The 26,966-nt window shown below is 42.6% G+C and overlaps 1 protein-coding gene across 1 annotated transcript in view; it reads right to left on the bottom strand.

Annotated features, from left to right (window-relative positions):
• EPDR1 (ependymin related 1) overlaps nucleotides 1–25,943 on the bottom strand; it is a 55,411-nt gene extending 29,468 nt beyond the window's left edge. The window contains exon 1 of the mRNA XM_075062591.1: nucleotides 25,250–25,943. Within this exon, the coding sequence (XP_074918692.1) occupies nucleotides 25,250–25,521 (272 nt within the window). The 5' untranslated portion in view covers nucleotides 25,522–25,943. The remainder of the gene's footprint in view (nucleotides 1–25,249) is intronic.
• Between the last annotated feature and the right edge of the window lie 1,023 nt (nucleotides 25,944–26,966).

Raw genomic sequence — 26,966 nt, 5'->3', positions numbered from 1 at the left:
CAGGAAAAGGTCAGTAGACCTACTGAATATGTTTAGACTACCCCATGCTGATTAAAACATGACAGAAATAGGTTTACTATTTGGCATCTGACATGAATACAAAACCAAAGTCTCTGGCAAACAGGTAAAACTGTCTAACTTTCCTGAAATTAAAGTGTCTGTGGCAGGTATCAGCTGAAAAAAAGAGCTGCAGTTCACTTTGAACTTTTTTCATGAACAAGAATTGAGAACTTTTCTTATATGTGCAATAGTGATTTACTTTTTCCTTCTAAGGAACATTTCCTCCACCATCAAAACAAATATTCTTACCAAATATCAGAGGAGTAGCCGTGTTAGTCTGGATCTGTAAAAGCAGCAAAGAGTCCTGTGGCACCTTATAGACTAACAGACGTATTGGAGCATGAGCTTTCGTGGGAGAATACCCACTTCGTCAGATGCATGTGACGAAGTGGGTATTCACCCACGAAAGCTCATGCTCTAATATGTCTGTTAGTTTACAAGGTGCCATAGGACTCTTTGCTATTCTTACCAAAGTAACTTATCTTTTGAAGTGGACACATTATAATTATTATTAATAATCATCCAAGGTGTGCATATTGTAATTTTCTTGTATTTCCAATTTCAGGCACATTTAATAAGAAGTAAAGACCAAGATTTTCAAAAGTGACTAGTGATTCTGACTACCTCATTTTTGGGGTGTTTGATTTTCAGAGAATGAGTATTCTGCATTTTCTGAAAATGAGCATGGATGCACAGCATTTTCTGAGAATCAAGTCTGTTTACGTTGTCTCAAGTTGAACACCCAAAAATGAAGATGAAAATCATCCAAAATCATTACTTAAATTTTAAAATCTTGATCAAGGGGCTCCTTGCTTGTCTATTGTTTGCTTAAATTATTATCCTAATATACCAGAAGATCAACCTTTCTACTGAGGGGGTCTTATGTCTCTGGCTTACATTTTCAGGACTTCCAAAGCTTAGGCATTTCTGGCACACTCCTACCTCTTTACACGCACATTCTTGAGGCTGTATTTCCAACCCTTTGGGATTCTTTTCTCAAAGGCTATACTCTTGCATCTGTGATTGGGTAGGTGACTCTTCAGAAAGGGCTACATCAGCATTAACCACTTATTCACCAATACAGTTCAGACCTGTCCCTCCAACCTCCCACAATGGCTATCAAGAGCCTTTTTACATCTCCTCATCTACATCGGGTCCCCAAATACCTGCTACTATTTACAGATCCCGTTCCAGCACCCTCTCTATGCAAAATACATACACCAATATACTTATCTCATTTTCCATCACAGTGTGAGCATGAGACCCAGCCATCCCAATACAACCAGATAATCACTATCACTCCAGCTACTGTACAAATACCAGCATAGACTACAATGAACTGTAACTCATTTTCCAAAACAAATTTAGGGCCTGATCTAAAGTCCAATGAAGTCAGTGGAATGAAGTCACTTGAATTCAATAGACTTTTAAAGCAGGTCCTTATTACCTGTTACATGTGGAGAACAAAGAGTAGTTGAAAAAAATCTAAAAAAGGCATTTGAAATACTTAACACATATACCAATGTCCATCAAGTGGATAATGCAGATTACATGGGTGCATGCTGGAGTATGGAATGGGGGCAGAGAGAACATTGTTCATAAAATCTTAATTTCCAAAAGTTTATTTTTTACAAATTTAAGATAACTTTAAATTTGCTGGTTTTAATGTTCTAGAATTTATTTTAGGCAAAATGATAACTAATAGAATATATCTTTACATCCTTGATTATAGCCACCTGAATTATCTGGGGCACATTCCCTGTCATAAAAGAACCGTGCTGGTTTTGGGGACACCTCCGCCCCTTTTTATCCTTAATCTTTAAAGTTAACTGGATAACTTCTTAGGGCAGTGGTTTTCAACCTGTGGTCTATGGACCTCAGAGGGTCCACAGACTATGTCTAAGATTTCCAAAGGGGTCCGAACCTCCACTCAAAACTTTTGAAGGGTCCTCAAATGAAAAAAGGTTAAAAACCAATGTCTTAGCGATATGAGATTTAGGAGAGTAAGAGACTTTTTTGATCCATGTAACATTTTATTATAATTCCATATCGCAAAGATGCCATGGTCTAGAGAAACTCCATATTTTCTGTACGAGGTTGACCCTGAAGAGAAGTGAGGCAGTAGAAGTTCTTCACGGAATGATAGGGGCTACTGAGAGTTTCTCAGAGATGGGTTTATAAGGAGTTCGTGAATCAAAGAGCAAGGATCTGAGGGCAATTCATTGCATATGAGGAGTGAAGATCCTGTTGTGGTTCATCTCTTCTGGCAGGAAGTGTTTGTGTGTGAGTATGGCAGAGGCCAAAAGCAGGATCTAAAAAGAGAAGGCCAGATTGTCCTCTACACCAAATGACTCTGCAACATATGGAGATTTCCCCTATGCTGGGAAAATTCCTGGGTAGCTAGTTAAGACCTTCTTTATGCTGCTGGAGGGGCACAGATGGGAAACTGTTGCCCTAAGCTCCTATGTTATGGCTGTCATACTTCAGGTGAGACTTACACCTGCAATTCATTATGCATGGGTGCACTGCTGCACCTGTGTAGGTCTTTGTGCATGGAGAACCCCCCTAAAGTCAATGGGACTCCATGTGGGAACAGCAGTGCACCTATGCAAAGTAAACTGCAGGATTCTATGCTGCTATTGTAAGACACTACTGGCTGCTTCATCAGAGTTTTAGATTCATAAAACTGTATATTTATTAACCTGATAAACTGAAACAGATGGACACCAATGTGTAAACTGAATCAAATTTTGTTTTTAGTTACACTGATGTACTGCCTATCCCCCACTCATTATACTGGAATGAATTATAGTGATAACATATATATTACAATTATACTGATGTGCATATATTGATATTTTAAAGGTAATTATGGCTAATGTAGCTAAATATATATGTTTGTTGTTTGCTATGCTGTTTGCTGTTTCAGTAGATAGGGTCCTGGCTGACAAAGATTTACACATTTGTTTTTTATATTCTGTGTTTTTTAATACTCTATTCTAATAGGTGTCATATAAATATGGTAATGATGATCTGCTATTTTTAAACAAAAAATCTAGTAACATTTCTGAACATAAAGACAGAGAGAGAACTCTGTTTATATTGCACTTCTCATGGAGAGCCAAAATTACACTTGAATAAGTTTTGGGAGGAATTAATATGAAGACCAGGTTGATGTTAAAAGTAGGTAGTAATTAAAACCAAGGGGTAATTAAGCATGAGCGAGCTGACCTAATTTGACCCCGGAGAAGAAGACTACAAATTTAAAATCAGATCAGCAGGTTTTTTTTAAAAAATCCCCAAAACATATTTTACATTTATAATGCCTATTGCTATGGCATATAAGCATCTCAGTTACAACATATATTCTGCAATGTCATAATCCAAACTTTACATAGTTTTGAAGGATTTTTTTTTATTTCAGCCAAAACACAAATAGACACTTAAAGTAAATTTAAATAAACATTGCTTTAAATCCATACTAGTATTTATAGAAATAGAGAAGGAGGTCACCACTTCTAACAGTGTGATATATATAAGTACTGTATAATATAATTTTATCATCTAATGCATGATTTGTATCTAAGTGGTGTTTCCAAGTTTGCTGTTTTGTTTCATTTCAGAAACCTATATGCTGTCACACTTTGTGCCTGCAGTCATAGGTTTCACATCCATGAGTGTTATATATTATGAATCATTATAGCTTAACTACAATGTAACAAACAAAAACAAATCTGTAGATAAAGAGTAGCGAAACAAATATATGAGTAAACATTAATTAATAAAATACATATTGCGAAATTAGTCTTTATAGAGAGAGTCAAGATCCAAACCGTGTGTGCATGTTCACACATGGTTGTATACACAGGCAGCTCAAGCACAGGGTGAAGAAAAAGGAAGCATCTCATCTGCACAGCCCTTATGCTAAAATGGTAGCCTCATACAATGTGAACAACTGGATGAATGAACCTAGTCACCTGGTCTCATCTTCCCTTCACTCCTTTTACGTCTCCCATCCTAATTTCCTCCTCATTGCTACAAAAAGTGAAAGAGACATAAGAAACATCTTGACTCTTTTACCGCCTGGTCAATTATATAATCAAGGTTCCTTTTCTCTCTTTTGTAAGGCACGTAGAATAACATAACAGACTGATTGGGTGGGTGGGTTATCCGTTTGTGCCTGTGAACACATCAGAAACTCACGAGTCTCCATGAGCCACAGTATAAGAAACAACGAATGTGTATCTACAACAGTAGGTATGGGATAATGAATCTGGATTAAGTTAAATTATAACAACAGTGCCTGATACTTTATGGAAACAGGTTTTCCAAATATACAATCCCTTGAGAAAGAGTCATATCCACGCAGAATGAGTAAACTTTCCAGTGCTGTCTGCCTAAAAGTGTGACAGAAAACACAAGTTTCCTGGCAAGAAAAACATCTGAAGATCATAGAAACCACAGATGCTAATGATATAAGGATGTAATGAAACTGAATACAACAAAATGTCTTTCCTTGCACTTCTAAACAATGGCACTGTTCTCCACCTGAGCATTCAAAAGTTTTAGCACGGTTGTGTGCATCATTACATTTTTATACTCTTCAGGTGAAATCTAGCTTCTCCGCCTCAAAAACAAGTTTTATGACACAGATAGGTATATATTTCCTAGTGAGAGAGCGTGAAATCTACCACTTTGCAGAAGCCTGGCACAAAGTCTATGCATCACCTTCCCCCTTATTTTGAGGACTAAAGTGGGACTGAAGAGGTGGACAGAATTCATGCTAGGAGTGAATTCCATTCAAAACGTTTTAAAGAACTGAGAAAAGCAAAGGGTGCCACATTTTTGTGCACTCGTATATGCAGATTTCCTTGATTCTAGATGAAGTATTAACCTTATCCTAAACTGCAAGGAGATGACGGAAGCTGATAGATTTTGCTATGCTAAATATGAAAATTCAAGAATTTACAGAGAAACAGATGGACAAGATTAATGCCTGAAACCTGAGTGGACATTTTTATATTGTTTCCTTTCTGTAATTAGTTACAGGTTTAGAACAAGAACTCAGCAAAAAAAAATAAACAGAATTATTTTGTTCTGTTCCTGTTGGGAACTGGTGCCATTTAATGATGTGGCATTTTATGATGAAAACCTCAAGGAGAATTATATTAGTTCTCTGAACAACTTCCATAAGAAAACATCATTTAAATCATAGTAGCCACTTTGGATATTAGTTACAGACTTTTAAAAACATTTCATCTTGAATAAACCCCACAACAGCGTGCTTTAAACAGATATGCAAGGATCTGTGATACCATTTGAAATTAGTTACACAGGACCAGATTATGATACCCTTATTTATTCTGAATCAGTAGTGCCCGAAGTTATATGCATGGTACCCACAGTCTATACCATAGGCGCGGGGACCAACTGGGGGGAGGGAGGTGTCAGGGTTGCCCAGAGTGGGGATCAGTTTTCCCTAGGCCCCCCCATTTGAGAAGGCCACCAAACCAAGTGACGTTGTGACATAGCATATGAGCTCGCCACACCACTCAGGTTTTCCCCAGTGGCTCCTTGACAGACGGGTGCTGGGCCAAAGCTGAGTGGTGTGGTGACTCCGTGGAATAGATTGCAACACCACTCCATGAAATTTGGCCCAGCAGCTCCTCCCTCATGGCATTTTAAGTTAAAGTGAGAGTGGTTCGGTTGTGCATACTATGCGATAAATTTCTGGAGATGCCTCTGTTCTGAATACCCGCTTACGCCATGAGCATTGACTTCAGAGGGACTATTTATGGAGTAATTTATTTTTCCACTTGAGTAAGTACAGAAGAATCTGGCCCATTGTAAGGTAAATAAGTCAAGGGAAAGTGGAACCTTTTTCCAGAGAACTAATTTTTCTAACAGATCAAATTTACTATAAGAAAAAGTTCACTAGAACCATTATTGAAATGTTTACATTACACTTCACTAAGGTAATTTTGGACTTTATATTATTTCACCATAAGATTCACAGTATCAGAGTTTAGTAAAAGTGGCTTTCACTATATATAATACATAGAGAAAATATAATACCCAGTTTAAAATGCAAAGCTACATTTTCTCTCAAAGAGAAAATAACTTCACTTTAAAGAACTTTAAAGAATGCACTTTCACTGATATTTTATTTTTAAAGAAAATTTTAAACATCATACTAAGATTGCTCCTATTTACAATTTGAGACCTTGAGCAAAACTGTTTGTAGGGATTAAATTTATCTGAGATTAAAAAGAAGAAAACCCAATCTATACTGCTCTTCCAAAATTGTAGCATAATGTAGATCTTTTGTATACTGAACTGAACACCAGTTATTTTGCTCCTTGGGAACATAACAGTTGATTTTAGACAATTATGCAGTTCCATTTATATTTTCAATATATGATAGAGGAAAAGAATCCATTTTTAATCTACAAAACATCCAATTATAGGGATGCAGATTTCAAATATATTACATCTGACTGTCCCAATGTATAATCTTAGTTTTTTGATAGACAAGAAATTAGCAGTATCCAAGATAACTCAGATACAAGTAGCGTTTATATGCAAAAGAAATATATGTGTGTGTGTGTACATGCACAGGCGCATGTGTATGCATGTGCAATTACTATGGATTTCCTTCTCCTATGTTTTGTGTTGTGTTAGCTACTTAAATTTTTTTTTGGAACATAGCACTTGTGCAAGTTTGACCTGATTACCAATGTAGTTTGGAGTAGCATTCCCTCTCCTTCCTCCAGCACATTGGTAGAGACTTGCAGTTTTTTTGTAATCCTTTCATAGAGCTCTGACTAAGGATCAACTGAATTTGCATCCCACACTATCAATTCCCTGCCTAAAAGGCTAGTCTTCATCTCATGGCGTAAGGAGTGAAAAGTGGGTTGGATTCAGAGAGTGGCTGAGCAGTTGATGAACTTCACAAAATCTTGCCAGCTGGAACCTAGAATTCTTAATAAATACATTCCTAATCATGTATCACCCCCACCAACATGATACAGTTCTGTGGCGATCTGGAAGCCTACTTTCACCGTCTCCGACTCAAAGAATACTTCCAGGACAACACTGAACAGTGCACTGATACACAGGTACCCTCCCACCAACAGCACAAGAAGAACTCCACATGGACTCCTCCTGAGGGTCGAAATGACAGTCTGGACCTATACATTGAATGCTTCCATCTACGTGCACAGGCAGAAATCGTGGAAAAACAACACCGCTTGCCTCATAACCTAAGTCGTGCAGAAGCATGCATCCTCCACTCAGAGAACCACCGCTGACTTATCAATCAAAGAGGGCTGATAGAGGGGCTGTTGTCATCATGAACAGTTGACTACCAAAAGAGGCTGCCAGACGAACTCTGCCAAATACGCGAAGTCTAGCGAGGATCCACTTCCTCTCAACCGCTGAGGGAATCACAAGAGGTAAGCAGGCTGGAGAGGGCCGAGAAGACACTGGAGGCAAATCAGAGTGACTCTAGAGCCCGGACCAGGCTTATTCTATCTACTACCGGTCAAACCCGGAACTCACTTAAGGAGCCCATCATCCGGGCATGGCAGTCTATGGAAGACTGTCTGGTATGGACTCTCTATCAGACCCTATGCCACCAGCTGCCGCTATTCCGTTGCACACTGACTCTGAGGAAACTACAAAGATGGTCACTCCCAAAACACCATCCTAGCCCCATGGATGTAGAGGCTCTGTACAAAACATTCCACCACAGTAGGAATACAAAGCTGTCAGGAACATAATCTCTGATATGCACGCCAATGGCTGTGAAGCTTGTGCTTACACTCACACACAATATTTCCTTTGATGACAATAAGATCTCCGATAGTGGCACTGGCTAGGCACTCCGCATGGCCCCACAATTGCAATATTTATGGGATTGGAACAACGCTTCTAGCTTCATCACGATACTGCCCTCTTACTATACCTACGATTGATGACATCTTTATCATGGACCATGGGAAGGAGACTTCTGGAAAAATTCCACCAAGTCAACAGTTCCACCCACATCAACCTCGAGCCTGGACAAGTCAACACGAGTACTTTGACACCAGGTGCAAATAAGGATGTCAATAAAGCCCATATCGAAAACTTACCGAACCGCTATGACTACCTTCTGCTCAGCTCCATCCCGGCACATCAACATCCATATCCTACAGCAAGCAGAGGTACAAACGCATCAGCTCTAACCCTCAACAGAGACCAACACCTAAAAATCTCACCAAGCCTCGCAAAAACTACAATACCGCAGACAGGAAATAAGCGAAAACAGATCAACAGAGCAAGTTACTCAGAGTCCTACGCAAGGACAAACCCAGAAACAAACCAACGAGGACCCACTGGCCATCACATACAAGGCCCAGCAAAAACCTCAATTGCATCATCAGGATACAACCCATAGCTGGATATGACCACATTCACAGGCTTGTGGCAGGCCAATGCCTTCCCCACAGACAACTCCAACCTGAAATGTATCTCACACAACGCACACCGGCACCATAGTAGATCTAGCTCAGGAGACCAATCTCATGCAAAACAGACGCCAATGCAACGCTGCCCAATATCTAAGTCGTGCAACACCAATACAAGGATACACAGAATCAGCCAATCATCACGCGTCATTCCCTGCACGTCCACCAACATAATATACGCATCACTATCCAGCAATGCCTCGTGCTATGTACATCGCAGACGAACAGTCCTCTATGGAAAGATAAATGGACCAAATCAGATATGGAAGGCAATATACAAACACGTAGGAGCGCACTTCAACCTCTACTGGCCACACTATGCAGACTAAGGGCATCCTGCAAGCAAAAAACTTCAGACCAGACTTCAAGAGAAAACTGCTTGAGCTTTCAATTCATCTGCAAATTGAACATCAGCTCAGGGTTGAACAAAAGACGTGAAGGCTTCCAACACGACAGTTTCTCCTCTCTTGGTTTTCACACCTCAACTGCTAGAACAGGGCCTCATCCTCCCTGATTGAACTAACCTCGTTATCTCTAGCTTGCTTGCTAGCATATATATACCTGCCCCTGGAAATTTCCACTACATTCATCTGACAAAGTGGGTATTCACCCACGAAAGCTCATGCTCCGAAACGTCTGTTAGTCTATAAGGTGCCACAGGATTCTCTGCTGTTATTCCTAATCATGTAGATACTCATCAAGAATGAGAGTATGACAGTTTCTTATTCTCATAAGAAGAGAAACAAACAAGACAAGTAAATTTAAAGGGCATTTTGATTAGAAAACAAAAATACAAAAAAGGCAAAAGACATGGTCATAGCTAAGAGCACTGAGGCATATGATTTGTTAGGGGGGCAGTCAACATGGCTTTTGTAAAGGGAAGTCATGCCTCACCAATCTATTAGAATTCTTTAAGAGTGTCAACAAGCATGTGGATAAGGGTGATCCAGTCAATATAGCACGTTTGGATTTTCAGAAAGCCTTTGACATGGTTCCTCACCAAAGACTCTTAAGGAAACTAAGTAGTCATGGTATACTGATGGATCAGTAACTGATTAAAAGATAGGAAACAAAGGGTAATAACAAACGGTCAGTTTTCACAATGGAGAAAGATAAACAGCAGTGTCCCCCAAGGATCTGTACTGGAACCAGTGCTGTTCATCATAAATGATCTGGGGAAAGGGGTGAACAGTGAGGTGGACAAATCTGCAAATGATACAAAACTACTCAAGACAGTTAAGTCCAAAGCTGATTGCAAAGATTTACAAGGGCATGTCACAAAATTGGATGACTGGGCAACAAAATAACAGATGAAATTCAACACTGATAAGTGCAAAGTAATGCACATTGTAAAAAATAATCTGAACTACACATACATAATGATAATTTCTAAATTAGCTGTTACCACTCAAGAAAGAGATTTTGGAATCTGCATGGATATTTTTCTGAAAAGTTCATCTCAATGCGCAGCAGAAGTGAAACAGGCTAACTGTTATGAAAGAGATATATTCTGTCCTATTTTCTATCACAGTGCCACTATATAAATCCATGGTGTGCCTATGCCTCGAACATTGCATGCAGTTCTGGTCACCTCATCTTAAAAATGATATAGTGGAACTTTAAATGGTTCAGAAAAGGGCAGTAAAGATGATCAAGGGTCTGGTATGGCTTCCATATGAGGAGAGACTGAAAAGATATGGGCTGTGCATCAGGGGGAGGGATAGCTCAGTGGTTTGAGTATTGGCCTGCTAACCCATGGTTGTGAGCTCAATCCTCAAGGGGGCCATTTGGGGATTTAGTTGGGGATTGGTCCTGCTTTGAGCAGGGGGTTGGACTAGATGACCTCCTGAGATCCCTTCCAAACCTTATATTCTATGATCTTAGAAAACAAACAGTTAAGGGGGGAATAGGATACAGGTCTATAAAACAATGTAACCCAAACTTGGGACACTGCTTGTGTAGGGAAAGCCCCTGGTGGGCCAGGCCGGTTTGTGTACCTGCCACGTCCACGGGTCCAGCCAATCGTGGCTCCCACTGGCCGCAGTTCGCTGCTCCAGGCCAATGGGGACTACAGAAAGCAGCAGCCGGAACATCCCTCAGCCAGCGCCGCTTCCAGCATCACCCATTGGCCTGGAGCAGCAAACCAGTGGGTGCCGCAATCGGCTGGACCTGCGGACACAGCAGGTACACAATCCGGCCCAGCCCACCAGGGGCTTTCCCTACACAAGCAGCATCCCAAGTTTGGGAAACCCTGCTATAAAATCGTGAATGGTGTGGAAAAAGTGAATAGAGAAGTGTTATTTACACTTTTCCCCAGTACAAAAACAAGCGGTCACCCATGAAATTAATAGGCTTTAATACAAACAAGAGGAATTACTTTTTCATATAACACACAATTAACTTGTGGGACTCATCTCATGGGATGCTGTGATAGACAAAGATATGACAGAGTTCAAAAAAGAACTGGATAAGTTCATGGAGGATAGTTCCATCAATAGCTATTAGCCAAGATGGACAGGGATATAACCCCATGCTTGGGGCAATCCTAAACCTCTGAATTATTTTATGGAACTGCTACTATGGGACACTTATGCATGGAAATAACTCTTGGCAGAAAAAACTTGTTCTAGATCTGTGGCTCTCAGGTTTGGGCTCATAACCAGTAGGTGAGTGAAAAGCAGTTTCCAGGGGTGGTGGTGGCGGGGTACCACAAAATTTCCTACAGGATCTAAGATTTAATGTAATATTATACATACACATTCTTCTGTCTTGGTTACAAATCTGACCTTTATGGATGTAAATAGCTGAGATATTTAGGATCATTGAATACATATCATGAATGGTACATTTCCCAATGCTACTTTCAGTGAAGTATAAATTATGCTAAAAATGTGAAATCATTTAATGTGTATGTGTTAAGGAGAAAATCCTACAGGCTGGATAAAGGGTGCTGATGGTTCTGAATGCAGCAGAACCAGTGCTCTGGAAAGAGGAGCTGCAGGTAGAATTCCTAGGAGGACCTCCACACACCAAGCAAGCAGCAGGACACACTTCCATAGCAGCTTCCACAGCAGCCCTATAAAGTGTGGGGACGGGGGGAGGCTCAGGATGCGGATGGGGAAGGTCAGCAAAAGGGTGAGATCATGATCAGTGTGAAGCAGCAACTTCACAGATACACCAACCAAAGTCTTGCACACAGAGGGCTTAGTGGCCACAAAGGCTGCTGCAACCCAGTTGCTCCAGTAGTAGCTCGAGAGCAGTGGGGCTAGGAGGATTCTCTCCTTCAATCCTCACAGAACTCTACTGCACAAGGCATATTTACTTGATTTTCTATAAAGGAGAGAACTTTGGCCTGAATATAAATATGGTATCTATTGGATATTGAGTATTAGCGGTCTCCAGCCCAGTGTTTCTAAGTTATTTTCTATGGCATTTATTTCTGTATTAGTTTGTTTACCAGTATTCTTCTAACACAATCTAAAGATCTAATCTGATTTAATACATTTATTTACACAATGTTTTCATGTCTCTCTCCTTCTCTCTCCTTCTGTTTGGGCTGCCTGGCATATATCTTTTTTCCCACACTTTTTAAACATCCCAACATGCAATTTTCTCTGACAGACCTATGCTTATATTGGATTATTTGGCAGTGAGTGAGTTACTATTATGTCAAAGTATGTTCCTGAGTTGAAAGCACAAATTGCATAGAGATTAACATCAGCTTACAGCAAAATGAAGGCATGGAGGACCTGCAAGTTATTTTGCCCTATTATCCTACCTTGCCAGATCATTAGATGCCACAAAATCTCTTAGAGGCAGATCCTTAGCTGGTGTAATTTGTCATACTTCCTTTGACTCTAATAGAGCTCTTACAATTTACACCAGCTGGGAATCTGTCCCTTAATATTTATGGTACTGATGAACCTGCCATTAATAAGCAAATAACTTTATATAATTAAACAAATTGTGTCAAGTATGGTCACCTTATCATGATCAAAGAAGACTACAAGAACAGCAGCCTCCAAAGAAGGGAATAATTCAGTTGGGGCTTCGTTGGTTGTGTATTATATGTCCATCCCAAACTCAGGCGGATAAATCCTTTGTGATATTATCATGTGTCCTCTTTCATTTTATGTATAGGCCATATAAGAATCAGCAATAACATGAATCTATATTAAAGAACACACAGGCTGCAAAGTGAAGCACGCATGACATGGTGCTGAAAACACCTGAGCCTTGTCCACACTACAGCCTCTGCCATTGCTACCAATGGTGAAGCTGCACTGGAGGTCAATTATGGGTCCTAAGTGAGGTGTTTATAACCCATGCTTGAATAAAGGTAGTTCTGACATATAGTCTTTAGCCCTCTGAAGATAAATGTAATGTTGACAGTCTGTACCATCTCAATTACATCAAACCTCAAGTTGGATAGCTATTCCGTAGCTATCCCATAATTCCCGCAGTCTCCCCTGCCCCTTAGAATTCTGGGTTGAGAGCCCAGTGGCTGATGGGGCAAAAATCATTGTCACGACTTGTTCTGGGTAAATGTCGTCAGTCATTCCTTCCTCCAGGAAAGCACGGCAGACAATCATTTCGCGCCCTTTTTCCCTGGATTGCCCTGGCAGACGGCATAGCATGGCAACCATGGAGCCCGTTCAGTTTTTTGTTTTTTTTTTTTACAGTCACCGTATGTGTACTGGATGCCGCGGACAGAGGCGATACTCCAGCGCTACACAGCAGCATTCATTTGCTTTTGCATGATAGCAGAGATGTATCATCTTCTGTACGCATGCTACCAGCGGTTAAACTGGCAAATGAGATGACGGTATCGTCCTCTGTACTGTTCGCTATACCAGGTGCCCCTGGCTAGACAACGCGAGGCGCAAAGCAAACTGGGAATGATTCTCCGAGTCAATCCTCTTATGGTTCTAAAATAAGAGCATCCTGCCTAAAAATGGGCAATGACTAAGAAACACATGATCAAGAAGCAGCAGCTGCTGCTCGTCAGTCCACAGAAATATATACATGCCATTCACAATGGTGGTGCCCCTCAACAAACTACCCACTCATTGCTTCCCTCCTCTCCCAACTCCGGGCTAACCAATCGCAAGTCCCCCTAATTTGTGTCAGAAGTTATAAAAATGAGAAATAAGAAACAGTACTTGTTAGTGAGATAAAAAGAAAGGCAGCCCCGTGCTATTACAGTCCAGGCAGGACATAACGGTGCGGGGGAGAGAAGCCCAGCATGCCGGCTATGACAGTCCAGGCAGGAAAAATCTTTCTTTACAACACAAAGGAGGGGCTGATGGAGCTCAGCCCCCAGTTCTAGAGAGGACGGTTACCAGCCGTTCTGTACCATCTACTGGAATGACCGATCAATCCTATTTTCACCCAGGCGTCCCGGCCAGCCTCACTAGAGCCAGCCAGAGCACTCACGGGTATAACAAGGACGGCTACCAGTCCTACTGCACACCGTCCGCCACCAGCAGGGGAGAGAAGTGATACTGCTTCACTGCTGCAGCATCGAGTCTACCAGCAGCATTCATAGACATAGGTGGACATGAAAGAAGTCAAGAAACTATTTCTTTCCCTTTTCTCACGTGGGGGCGGGGGAGTAAATTGAACGAGCTATTCCGAGCCACACCGACAAGTGTTTGACCCTACAGACATTGGTAGCTCTGCCAAAATGCAAATACTTTTCGGAGCCTGTGGACTGTGGATAGCTGGAGTCCTCAGTACCTCCCTCCTCCATGAGTGCCATTTGAATCTCTGGCTCTCCGTTACACTTGTCACGCAGCAACTGTGAGCCTGTAGATTTTTTTTTCAAAACACTTTGGCATTTCGTCTTCTGTAACGGAGCTTTGATAGAACAGATTTGTTCCACCATAGCAGCAATCAATTCCAGTATCACCTTAGGGTCTCCGCCGTACAGCCAACATAGCTGGAGCTCTTTTTGGATTTGGGACTGCATTGCCACCCGTGCTGATCAGAGCTCCACGCTGGGCAAAGAGGAAATGAAAATCAAAATTTCGCGGGGCTTTTCCTGTTTACATGGCCACTGCATCCGAGTTCAGATTGCTGTCCAGAGCGGTCACAGTGGTGCACTGTGGGATACTGCCCGGAGGCCAATACCATCGATTTGCAGCCACACTAACCCTAATCCGATATGGTAATACCAATTTTAGCACTACTCCTCTCGTCGGGGAGGAGCATAGAAACTGATTTAAAGAGCCCTTTATATCGATATAAAGGGCCTCGTAGGGTGGACGGGTACAGCGTTAAATCAGTTTAACGCTGCTAAAATTGGTTTAAACGCGTAGTGTAGACCAGGCCTAAGTGACTCAGAAGCCTAGATCCTATTTTCAAAAGTGACTTAGGCACTTAAAAGCTTAATAGTTACTTAGGTTCCTAAGTCCTTGTTAGTTTTGAAAATGGGATTTAGACCCCTGAGTCACTTAGGCAATGTTGAAAATTTTATCCCTAGTCACTTTTTATTTTCCTAAATGTTGACTAGCAAAAACCACTCTCAAAATCAAGTCTGAGAAACAAGTTTGCAGTCACTCACTGTTGTGAGCTCAGTTACTTAGCCTGTTAAGTCATCATAATGGCCACAGAAACAAAATGAATAACATTACTTTAATAGGTCAGATGCAACTGTTTTTCTCTTTACAACTGCACATTCTTAAACAATTTAAGAATTGGCTCAAGATAAATCAGAGACATCTGCCCATACTCTTGTTTATTTTGAAAAGTGATCATCTCATCTCTGGACAGATGCTGTTATATTTGCACCTGACCATATGGTTCTTCTGATCAGTCTGGGAGAAGGATTGACACAAATATGCAGACAGGCTACAGGACTGCAAGATGCACTTGCCTAATCATAGCACTGTGCCTCCTTTACAGCACCAGCAGCTTTTGTTCTCAAGTCAAAGAGTTAAACAGATTCATAATTCACGTCTGTCCTTTCAAATACCACTGAGACTAGAGAAATAATCACTTTTGTTATTAAATAAATACTATCATATTTTAATAGTTCAGTTTTTTTATCTCCATTATTATTGCCATTATAATAGGTGCCAAAAGACATTGAATGTATTGGGGTCCCATTATGCTAGGCACTATACAAACATATCTACATTTCAGTTCCTGTCCCAAAGAGTTTATTGTTCATGACACACTTATAGAAGGTTGAAAATGAAATTTCTTCCTCTCTTGATGGTGCTGACCATGCAGTGAATTTAATATTTTTCTTGTATTTCTTGTAGAGTAGAAGCTAACACCAATGTGGATTCCTTTTTGTGTATACAGAATCATAGAATTTAAGGTCAGAAGGAACCATTATGATCATCTAATCTGACCTCCTGCACGATGCAGGCCACAGAATCTCACTCACCTACTCCTGTATCAAACCTGTGTCTAAGCCACTGAAGTCCTCAAATCATGGTTTAAAGACTTCAAGGTGCAGAGAACCTTCCAGCAAGTGACCCATGCCCCATGCTGCAGAGGAAGGCAAAAAACCCCCATAAGAGGCTGCCAATCTGCCCTGGGAGGAAATCCCTTCACGACCTCAAATAAGGCGATCAGCTAAATACCCTCGAGCATAGTGGCAAGACTCCCCAGCTCAGTACTCAGGAAAAATTGTCTATAGTAATCTCAGATTTCCACCCCCCTAACACCCATGCACAAGCCATTGGCCAATTCCAGCTAGAGCAAGATAATTAATTGCCAAAATTAGGGTACCGCAGTTGACCATCCCCTCCATAAACTTATCAGCTTAGTCTGAGACAGATATGTCTTTTGCACCCCTACTCTACTCCCCTTGGGAAGGCTGTTCCAGAACTTCACTCTCTGAGGTTGGTTAGAACCTGTCTAATTTAAGTCTAAAACTTTTTCCTGCATGGCCAGTCTTATACCATTTGTATCTTGTGCCCTTTCGTCGAATTTAATAATTCCTCTCCCCTCCTGGTATTATTCCTCTATTATATTTACAGAGAGCAATCATATCTTCCACTCAAAGCCTTCTGTTGGGTTTAAGGCTAAACAGCCACTTTGAGCTCCTTTCAAGAACAGGTTTTCTCGACTCAGTCGTATGGATCATCCTAGTAGCCCTTCTCTGCACCTGTTTCCAGTTTGAATTCATCCTTCTTAAACATGGGAGATCAGAACTGAACACAGTATTCCAGATGAGGTCTCACCATGCCTTGTATACGGTACTAACACCTTCTTATCTCTACTGGAAATTCCTTGCCTATGACATCCCAAGACCGCATTAGCTTTTTCACAGCCAATTAATACCATTGGTGGCTCATAAAGTCGTCCTGTGGAACATCAACCAACACTCCCGAAGATCCTTCTCCCTCCTCTGTACTTCCAACTGGATGCCTCCCCAGCTTACAACAATAGTTCTGTTATTAATCTCAAATGCATGACCTTGCACTTTCACTATTAAATTTCATTCTATTACTATTACTCCAGTTTACAAAGTAATCCAGATCTTCCTGTATATACCCAGGTCCTTCTCTGTATTGGCAATATGTCACAGATTTGTGTCATCCAGCAACTTAGCTAGAACGTTCTCACTTTTTATGCCAAAGGTCAGTAATAAAAAGATTAAATAAGATTGGTCCCCAAACTTGATCCTGAGGAACTCCATTAGTAAGCTCCCTCCAGCCTGACAATTCACTTTTTGGTATGACCCATTGTAGTCTCCCCTTAACCAGTTCCTTATTCACCTTCAATTTTCATATTGATCCCCTACTTTCCAATTTAGCTAATAATTCCCCAGTGGAACTGTATCAAATGCCTTACTGAAATCCAGGTAAATAGATTCACTGGCATTTCCTTTGTCTAAAAAATCTGTTATCTTCTCAAAGAAGGAGATCAGGCTGGTTTTGGCACGATGTACCTTTTGAAAAACCATTTTGTATGTGCCCGATTACCATTGACCTCAATATTCTTGACTACTTTTTCCTTCAAAAATTTTTCCAAGAAGACTTGCCTGATACTACGTATGTCAAAGACGTGACGAGGACTGTGTGTTGCCTGGATTATTTTTTCTCCCTTTTCTTAGCAGTATTTGGTAACTTATGTCTTTGCTCGATTTTTCTATTCGTACGTACTCGGTACACCCTGAGTTTGTACACGATGTCATTACATTTACAATTCTTCCGCTATAGAAGAGGGCTTGCAATGTTTCATGTGTGTCCAGGTCCTTTTAATATTCTTGGTGATAGGTAATAACATTGCTCCCCCGATTTCATCCATTAAACTTTCGAGTTTGGCTTCCACCTCAGATGTGGTAATATCTACCTCCATATCCTCATTCCCATTTGTCATCCTACCATTATCCCTAAGCTCCTCATTAGCCTCATTAAAGACTGAGGCAAAGTATTTTAGATATTGGGCTATGCCTAGATTATCCTTACCCTCCACTCCATCCTCACTGTTTAGTGGTCCTGCTTCTTTCTTTGTTTTCTTCTTATTTATATGGCTATAGAACCTTTTATTATTGGTTTTAATTCCCTTTGCAAGGGAAAACTCTACATGGCTTTTGGCCTTTCTAACTTTATCCCTACATGTTCTGACCTCAATAAGGTAGTTTTCCTTGCCGGTCACTCCCATCTTCCATTCCTTGTAGGCTTTCTGCTTTACCTTAATCACTACTCTGAGATGCTTGCTCATCCAGCTTGGTCTACAATTTCTGCCTATGATTTTTTTCCCTTTCTTGGGATGCAGGCTTCTGATAGCAATTCTGACTTGAAGTAATTCCAGGCTTCCTCCACCTTTAGATCCCCAAGTTCTTCAATCCAATCCACTTCCCTAACTAATTTCCTTAATTCTTTAAAGTTAGCCCTTTTGAAACCAAAAACCCTCATCACAGATCTATTTTTGTTTATTCTTCCATTTAGTTTAAACTGAATTAGCTCATGATCGCTCAAACCAAGGGTTGTCCCCTACAACCATTTATTCTATGAGGTCCTCACTACTCACCAAAACCAAATCTAAAATGGCGTCCCCTCTTGTTGGTTCAGCAACTACTTGGTGAAGGAATCCATCTGCTGTTCCATCTGGGAAAATCTGAGCCCTAGTATTATTATTACTGGCACTTGCCCTCCAGTCTATATCTGGGAAGTTAAAGTCTCCCCTCTCTGTATGTGCATGTAAACGCTGTGAGGGGCCAGGAGTGAAACTGTCTGAGTCCTGCAGCTATTGTTCTCCTTTCAACTGAATCCAAAAGGTATCAAAAAAGATCTACACACTCATGCTAAGTTGAAGCTCACAACATATAGCATGAAGGTAAAATAGCACTGAGCTTCTTCTCCAGTGCCTCATTGACTCACCCTATTACCTTTGAAAGAGATCACATTCAAAAACAACAAATGTCTCAGACCCCAATGTGTAAAATAGGGATAATGATACTTACCACGTTTATATGATGCTTTTCATCCATGGATCTCAAAGCACTTTACAAGAACTAGGTATTACTGCTACCATATACTATTGGCACACTTAAGTTCCTTCCAGCATTAGACAGTAAAGATTTAAGAGATATTCCCTATTTTTAAAAAGGAAAATACCACAATAACTGGTAATATCTCTAGGACCAGGATGAATTTTTTAACCATGCTCAGTGAATGTGATATGATAGCACTGCTGGAGTGAACTATGGAATATGTAATACACCATAAGATGGCATATCTAGTGGATGAAAATTATTTTTTTCTTTATTATTTGTATTATGGTAGAACCCCATGGTTCCAGCCAGACCTGGGGCTCCATTGTGCTGGGTGATGCACAAATGTAAAATAAGACAGTCCCTGCCCCAAGAATTTTATAATCTACAGTAATCTGAATAACACAATGCAGTGGAGAATGGCAGAAGACAAGAGTGAGTGAAATAGGAATACAGGGTTGCATTTATTAGCTAAAACAGGGATTTTCAAAGGAGTTAGGCACCGAGCTCCCATTTGAATTCAATATCCTTTGTAAATCTCAGCCTAAATGCATAATTTGCAGACTTCAATGTTTACTTGTTCTTAAACAAGGTAAGTGAAGAGGAGATATTAATGAAACCCTAAGAATATGTCTACACTGCAATTAGACACATGTGGCTGGCCTGTGCCAGCTGACTCGGGTTCACGGGGCTCAGGCTGCAGCACTCTTTAATGGCAGTGTGCACTTAGAGGCTCGGGCAGAAGTCCGGGCACTAGGACCAGAGGTGGTGCTAGCCCATTGGGGGCCCTAAGCAGGAATATTTTTGCTCTCCCCAACACACAACACATACTAATAATAGAGGGCCCCCTTGAGCTGCTCGAGGCCCTAAGCAATTACTTAGTTTGCTTATGCCTACTGCCAGCTCTGTCTAGGACCCTAGGAGGGAGGGTTCCAGAGCTCAGGCTGCAGCCCAAGCCCAGAAGTCTACACTGTAATTAAACAGCTCCACAGCCCAAGCCCCACGAGCCTGAGTCAGAGTCAGCTGACACGTGCCAGCTGTGGTTTTTAATTGCAGTGTACACATACCCTAAGAAGCCACCTACCTGGCTATTATCTTTACGCAGTTCACTGTAGGCATCATGGCTGAAGTGGGTATGAAAATACCACATGATTTGTTAGTTTCATTTGGGAGCTGCGGGCAGCCGTGCCTGTGGACGGTCAATGTAAACAAATTGTCTCGTGGCCCGCCAGCAGATTACCCTGACGGGCCGCAGGTTGCCTACCACTGATATACATACATGGAAAGCCCTAGTAAGTATAGTCCTTACTACGGCTACCATCCTGCACGCAGGCAGACCCTTGCACCCCTGTGGGTCCCACTGATATCACCCAACTTCAGTGGGGCTGGGCCTTGGCACAAGAGTCATACAGCATGAAATAGTTTGCAGGATGAGAGCCCATATTTGTAGGATTTAGAAAACATTTTATTTACAATTTAATTAAATCTTTGGTTAGCACTGATTACTGCATCTTAGTTACATTTGATGTGAGTAAAGTTTGTATATTGCTGATCATGGGAAGTGTTACTAACAGTTCTCTGGAGGGTTGCATAGCAGTTTTGTTTCCTTTTGTAGTCAGCGCTTTGGCCTAATTATCTTTCTCTTGACAATAACAAAACAGAAGTTGGGAGACAGAACTATTTTTTTCAAAAGTCTGGACAATTCCTTTTGATTTTAACTTCTGATGCCTTCAGGATATGACTCACTATATCCAAAGTAAAATGAAGTTGTGATCATAACTTGAGGCCTGATCCAACACCTATTGAAATCCATGGAAGTCTTTCTATTGACTTCAGTGGGAGTTGGATCAGGCCCTTAGTGGACACTATTTGCACATGTGATAAAACCTCCCTACAATTTTGTATGACAGGAAATCTGCCCACCAGAGATAGTGAAGGTCAGAGGATTGTCTGCAATAAATGAATGGTACTCCTTGGGGAATGCTATGTCACTGCACGTGCACAGAATTTATGTCCCCACAGATTTCTTTGCTTCCCCGCAGAAAAATTACTTCTGATGGGGTAGCAAAGGGAAGCCACAAGAGTGGTAACAGGCAGTGCAGGCTGGTCAATCTGGGCACCTGGAGCAGCTGGTAGAAATGTAAATCACTGCCAGGGGGAGACAGGTGGTTGTGCGTGTGAGATAGAGTGATGCTGTCCCTCTCACTCATTGCGGCTCACTTGGCATGGAGGGGCAGGGCTTCAGAGTGTTTCTGAGGAGGTAGGAGTAGGGAAGGCTCTTGTCCCCTAAGGCAAATCATAGTGTATACTCCTGGGGGACTTCTGAATGCAAAATTTTGCAGAAATTAATGTAAATGCAGAATTTCTTTTCCCCCACAGAAATTGGCTGCAGTGCCCTGTGGCTGGGCTCTGGGGGAGAGGGGATGTGGGTATCTGGGCCGGCAGGTCCCCGTGGCTGGGTTCTTGGAGGGAGAGGGTTCAGGTGTATTGGCTGGGGAGGAATGGCTGGGCCCTGGGAAGGAGGGGTTGTGGGTATCTGGCCCCCCAACTGGGCTTGGGAGGTTGGAAGGGGGCAGAGAAACAGGAACTGGGTTTTCACAGGCGTTTCAACTCTCTACTCCTGGGGGAATTTGTGTGTGTGTCTGCATTGTTACAGACATACTTGCTGATAGGTATTTTGAAATAAATTACCCAAATAATTGAAACTGGCGTGATTATGTTGTGTTATTTTGATAAACAGAATTTACAGAATTTTAAATTATTGTGTGCAGAATGTTTTATTTGTTGGTGAAGAATTTTTTATTTTTTGGTGCAGAATGCCCCCAGGAATAGAATGGGTAGCACTAATGTAGGGAGGCTTCGACTGCACCTGCCTGCCCTGTGCCCAGCTCTGTCAGCCTAGACATAGTTGAATCCAGTCCAAACATATAAAATATTCAAAATATTCCAAAAAAATTAAAAAACAGAATAGTCAAATAATACAGAAATATGTTTATGCAAACATGGGAATATGTGTTGTAGTTTGCATATCAGAACACAATACAACATCAGCTTTTCTAATGCAGTTCTATACTTGTTTCTGTTTTGAAAATCAACCTAGAACTGATATATGAAGAAACTTGTACCTCATAGGCCTCCTGAGATCAATTTAAGACATGTATTACAAGGAACAGATCCCAGGAATGAATTACCACCTTTCATGTTTGACCTATCATATTTAACACTGTTAAAACTGTTCCTTTTCAAAATATCACTAAAAGAAAAACCAACAATTTAGAAAGGGGGAAGAAAATTTAGATTTAAAACAGGATACAGAATAAAAATGTTGTGACAACCATTCTGACACAGAAAAAGAATTCAGGAGCATGCAGTTTAGAAAGATTTTAAAAATGATTATATGGTGCTGGAAAGAATGGAAATTAACTATAAGATAGCAAAAGTATTATTTATGTTAAATTTTAGTGCACTAAGAACTGCGTTAATAGTTAAAGTATCTGTCAATTCATGCAAGCAAACAGTACAGTTTGTAAATGTCAATAATTTTGAATTGATTGATCTGAAGTTTGGGTGGCCACAGGATGGGGATCAGATCTCCTGAGGGAAAATCCTGACCCCAGTGAAGTCAATGGGAGTTTTGCTATTGACTTCAATGAAGGCAGGATTTCACCCATATTTCTAGCTCTGCCATTGGTTCTGTGTGATCTACAAGTCACTTAACCTCTGTGATTCATTTTACCTTATCTGTAAAATGAGGTGCAGTGAGAATATGTATTTGAGATACTTGGATGAAGGATGTGACAAAGTACTGGGCAACAGCAGCTGAACCAGCACACTTGTCCAGGATATTAGCTGGTGTGAGGGTTCAGTGGCCTGGACAGTGGAGGAGACCCTGCAATGACTGGTAAAACAACAGGCAGAGAGGCAGAAGATGCTGCAAAGCTTCCAGCAATTCCACCATCTGGAGAGGCAAGCCTTACATGCTGAGCAACAGATAAGCCTGCAGGATTTTATAAGAGAAAAAGCCAAAAAGCAGAAGCTGCTTTTACTGCAGGTGGTGAGTTCTGCAGTGGTGAACAGCAACTAGGCACTGGCCCTGGGGTTCTGTAACATGGGCCCTGCGGACAACCCCGATGCATTCCTGGGCCCCTTCCAGAGGGTGGCCATGTGTGCAGGCTGGTACAGGGAAACCTGGGCTGTCCAGCTAGCCCCTTATTTGACTGGGTACATAAGAACATAAGAATGGCCATACTGGGTCAGACCAAAGGTCCATCCAGCCCAGTACCCTGTCTACCAACAGTAACCTATGCCAGGTGTCCCAGAGGGAGTGAACCTAACAGGTAATGATCAAGTGATTTCTCTCTTGCCATCCATCTCCACCCTCTGACAAACAGAAGCTAGGGACACCATTCCTTACCCATCCTGGCTAAAAGCCATTAATGGACTTAACTTCCATGAATTTATCTAGAGCTCAAGTAGCCTTTATGGCCCTGAATGATGAGCTGGCCAGGGACAATGGATGCTCTGGTGTTGGCACAGTTCCTTCAAGGCCTCCCTAAGAATAAATGTAAATGGGTTAGATGGCTTCAACTGATCTCTTTTAATGCAGCTATAAAACTGATGGAGAAGTTTGAGGAGGTGGACCTATCAAGAAAAGAGGGTCAACTCTATAAAGGACTGGGGTTCGATATGACATGTTTCCAGTGCAGGTATCGGAAACACATGAAAAAGTTCTGCCCTGTGGCAGAGGTAACCCTGGAAGTCGGGAGGATGATTAATTGGAAGCAAGTTCGGGGAGTGGACAGACTACCCTACCCTGTTGTGTTGGGCACCAATTGGAACCTGTTCCCATTAGGAAAAGAAGGTGGTGTTAGGAGACCATAGGCAGGGAAACAGAAAACCTGAGAGGAACGAAATGTAGCCCAAGTGAAAGAGAAAAAAACCTAAATAACAGAACCTAACTCAGGTGAAAGGGGAGAAAAAGAGAGTCCTCCCAAAAATTGATGGGGAGGGAAGAGAGTTAAGGAAGTAGAAATAGTGGAGAAAGACAAATCAAGCTCCATAGTGGAAGTTGAGGGACCCATGGAGCCCACCAGTACAAGCTGGATTCCATCCAGGCAAGTCATGCACCAGTCAAGTGCTGAACATCACCCAATACACTAAAGATGGCTTTTAAAATGGTGTGATAGCAGACATCATGTTGACAGGTTGATACTGTAGCTAAAATATCACTTAAGGCTCCTTACTAAAGCATATTAAATGAAATCACCCAGTAAGATTCACAAGCTGCCACTGATAAATATACCCATCATAAAAACAGAAGGCCAAATCTTGCTCTCAACTAGGCCAATGTAAAGTCAGAGAAATTTCACTGACTTAAACTAAGTTCTGATTTACGCTGGGGTAAATGATCTGAATCTGATGAAAATGTTCAGGGCAGAATCTGCTCCAGGATGTCCACCAACCTGTGGGAGTCCAATTTTTGGGAATGGCTGTAAAGTGAGCTACAAAATCTGCCAAATTCCTGTGGCTGTAGTAAATGATTTCTTGTGACATTCTTTGTGCACGCTTTGGGCAGGATAGTAAAACTGTGACCTGGGATGCATAAATGATATAATTAGCATGCAGCAGCAGAGTGATGAACAAACTATGGGGAAACTAGGAAAGGAAGAAAAATATGCATCCCCTGGTTGTAAACTGAGTAATGTGCTGCTGGTGAGAGGAATGGAATGGAATGGAATCTCTCTCTGGGCATTTATACCACCTGGTGGGTATGTGGAGGGGGGAAGAAGGGGAGTGGGGCTAGAGCCCTTGAAGGGGGGATTCTCTGGGGTTGTGCTCCCCAGTAGATTTGTGTAGGCATGTGGGGCGTGTTCCAATGACCACTGACGTCAGTGGAAATACTCCCATTGACTTCAATGGGCTCTGACTCAGGCCCTGGGTGCAGCTGAAAGCTTTACCAAACCAATCCCCCTGCTCCAGAGACGGCCTCCCTGTCCCGCCAACGCCATCCCCGCCCGGCTGGGGGAGGAGAACGAGGCCTTTAGGGCAGGTTTGCAGAGGCAGCAGGTCACTGACTGCCGAAAGGGAGGGATGGGGAGTTCCAGCCCCACGCCGCCCCTTCCCCAGAGGTGACTGGCTGCAAGGCTGCTCTCCCCTCCCCCCGAAGGAGGGGCCGCGCGAAGCCGCCCCCGGGAGCTCGCACGGGCGCCCCAGCAGCACCTACTTCTTGCAGGGGATAAGCGCCTTTCTCTCCTCCAGGAGCCGGAGGCGCTGGTTGGGGCCGTCGTAGGACACCGCCGCCCTGGTGTTCCTGCCGCTGCTGTGGTCGTACACCACGGTGCGCCCTTCCCACTGCCGCGGCGCCTGGCACGGGGTGGGCGGCTGCCCCCGCCCAGCGCGGCCCAGCGGAGCCCCGCCATGCAGGCACAGGAGGCCGCCCAGCAGCAGCAGCAGCAGCAGCCGGGGTTGCCCCAAGCAACCGCCGCCTCGCGCCATCCTCTGTCGCCGCTGTTAGCGCGAGCCTGGGGCCCCGCTCCGGAGGCGCTGGTGGGATGAAGGAGGGAGGGGAGAAAGCCGGGGGCCGCTGAGGCGCTGGAGCTGCTGCCGCTCGTTCCCCGGCCCCTTCTGCGTCGCTGACTGGGGAGGCGAAGGCGGGTCCGGCTGACTGCGGCAGCCGCAGGCGCGGAGCCAGGGCCCAGCAAATTCTGCAGCTGGGAAAGAGAGAGGAGCGGGTGCAATGCTGAGCAAGGGCGGCGGCTGTTTGATCTCTCTCCCTCTCCGGCCAGCAGGGACTGTGGAGGCAGAGTGCCGCCTGCAGCCCGCCGGGCACCAATTATTTAAACAACACACACGATGGGCAAAGAGACACACGCCTCCTTCCGCCAGCTCCCTCGTGTTCGCTCCCTGTTCGTTTCACCGCTTCCCGTAAAGCGTTTCTTCCCACAGGCATTGGGATATAGCCCCGATTCTGTAGCGGGATGAACATCATTTCATACCAGTGCTATAGGAGGGGAGCCATCCTCTGATGCTGGTTGCATAGTTGGGTGGCAGCATATGATACCAATGCCACAGCTGGTAGCGCTGCACCTGAAGTAATACTCTAACTAGAAATACTGGCTATTAATCCTGTATTGATAGCTGTTTCATATACCTCTTTATCTTCAGCCCTGAGAGTTTTCTCCTTGAAGGCTTAATTAAGATAAAAGGGAAGCAAACAATATATATGTTAATGTCATTGCTGAGTTTATAATGGTCACATTTCTTATTCAGCAAAAAAAAGAGCGGGCAATATGTGCTTTAAAATACATTCATGCTCGTGCTCCATATATAAACCAGGATAGGAAAGTAGACACTTTTCAGCAAGGAGCAAAATGGCCACTTGTTTGGGTAGTCGATTGCTTGCTTTCCACTTGGGCCGTATATTTTTGGTTTGTCTTTGACAAGAGCATCTGTGATGTGGAATTTGACTGTGAGCAGATCTGATCACATTTTCCACTGTGTTTTGTGCGTGTCTGTGTTCAAGGGTTCCTATAAGGCAGTGAAAGCACACATTTGAGCGGACAATGTTGCCTGCCGCCCCAAATGCCTACTAGTCTCAAAGCAGAGCTACTGCCTGCAGACCAATTTTATCATATCGCCATATATTCGTGTCGATTTGTTGTGTGTTTGAGGCTCATAGAGGGAGGGAGTTAAAGAATGATCTGTTAGAGAGCCCTCTCTAAAATGTTGCTTTTGGCGGAAAATATTTCACTTTCTCTGGCACCTGCTCTCCAGTGACTAATACGATCATCCCCTTTCCCCCAAACATATCCGTTCTTCCCCAATTTGCCTTGGAGATCCCTTGACCTAGGTTTGCTGTCTCCTGAGCAGTTTCCTAGAAAAGAGGGAGGGAGACTAATGGGTTACTAAAGCACACACAGGGAACTAGAGGTCAGGGCGTT

Source organism: Chelonoidis abingdonii, chromosome 2, assembly GCF_003597395.2.
Source record: "Chelonoidis abingdonii isolate Lonesome George chromosome 2, CheloAbing_2.0, whole genome shotgun sequence".
Classification (NCBI taxonomy): domain Eukaryota; kingdom Metazoa; phylum Chordata; order Testudines; family Testudinidae; genus Chelonoidis; species Chelonoidis abingdonii.
The sequence above is the reverse complement of the archived record's forward strand: the minus strand, read 5'-3'. Positions and strand labels throughout refer to the sequence as shown.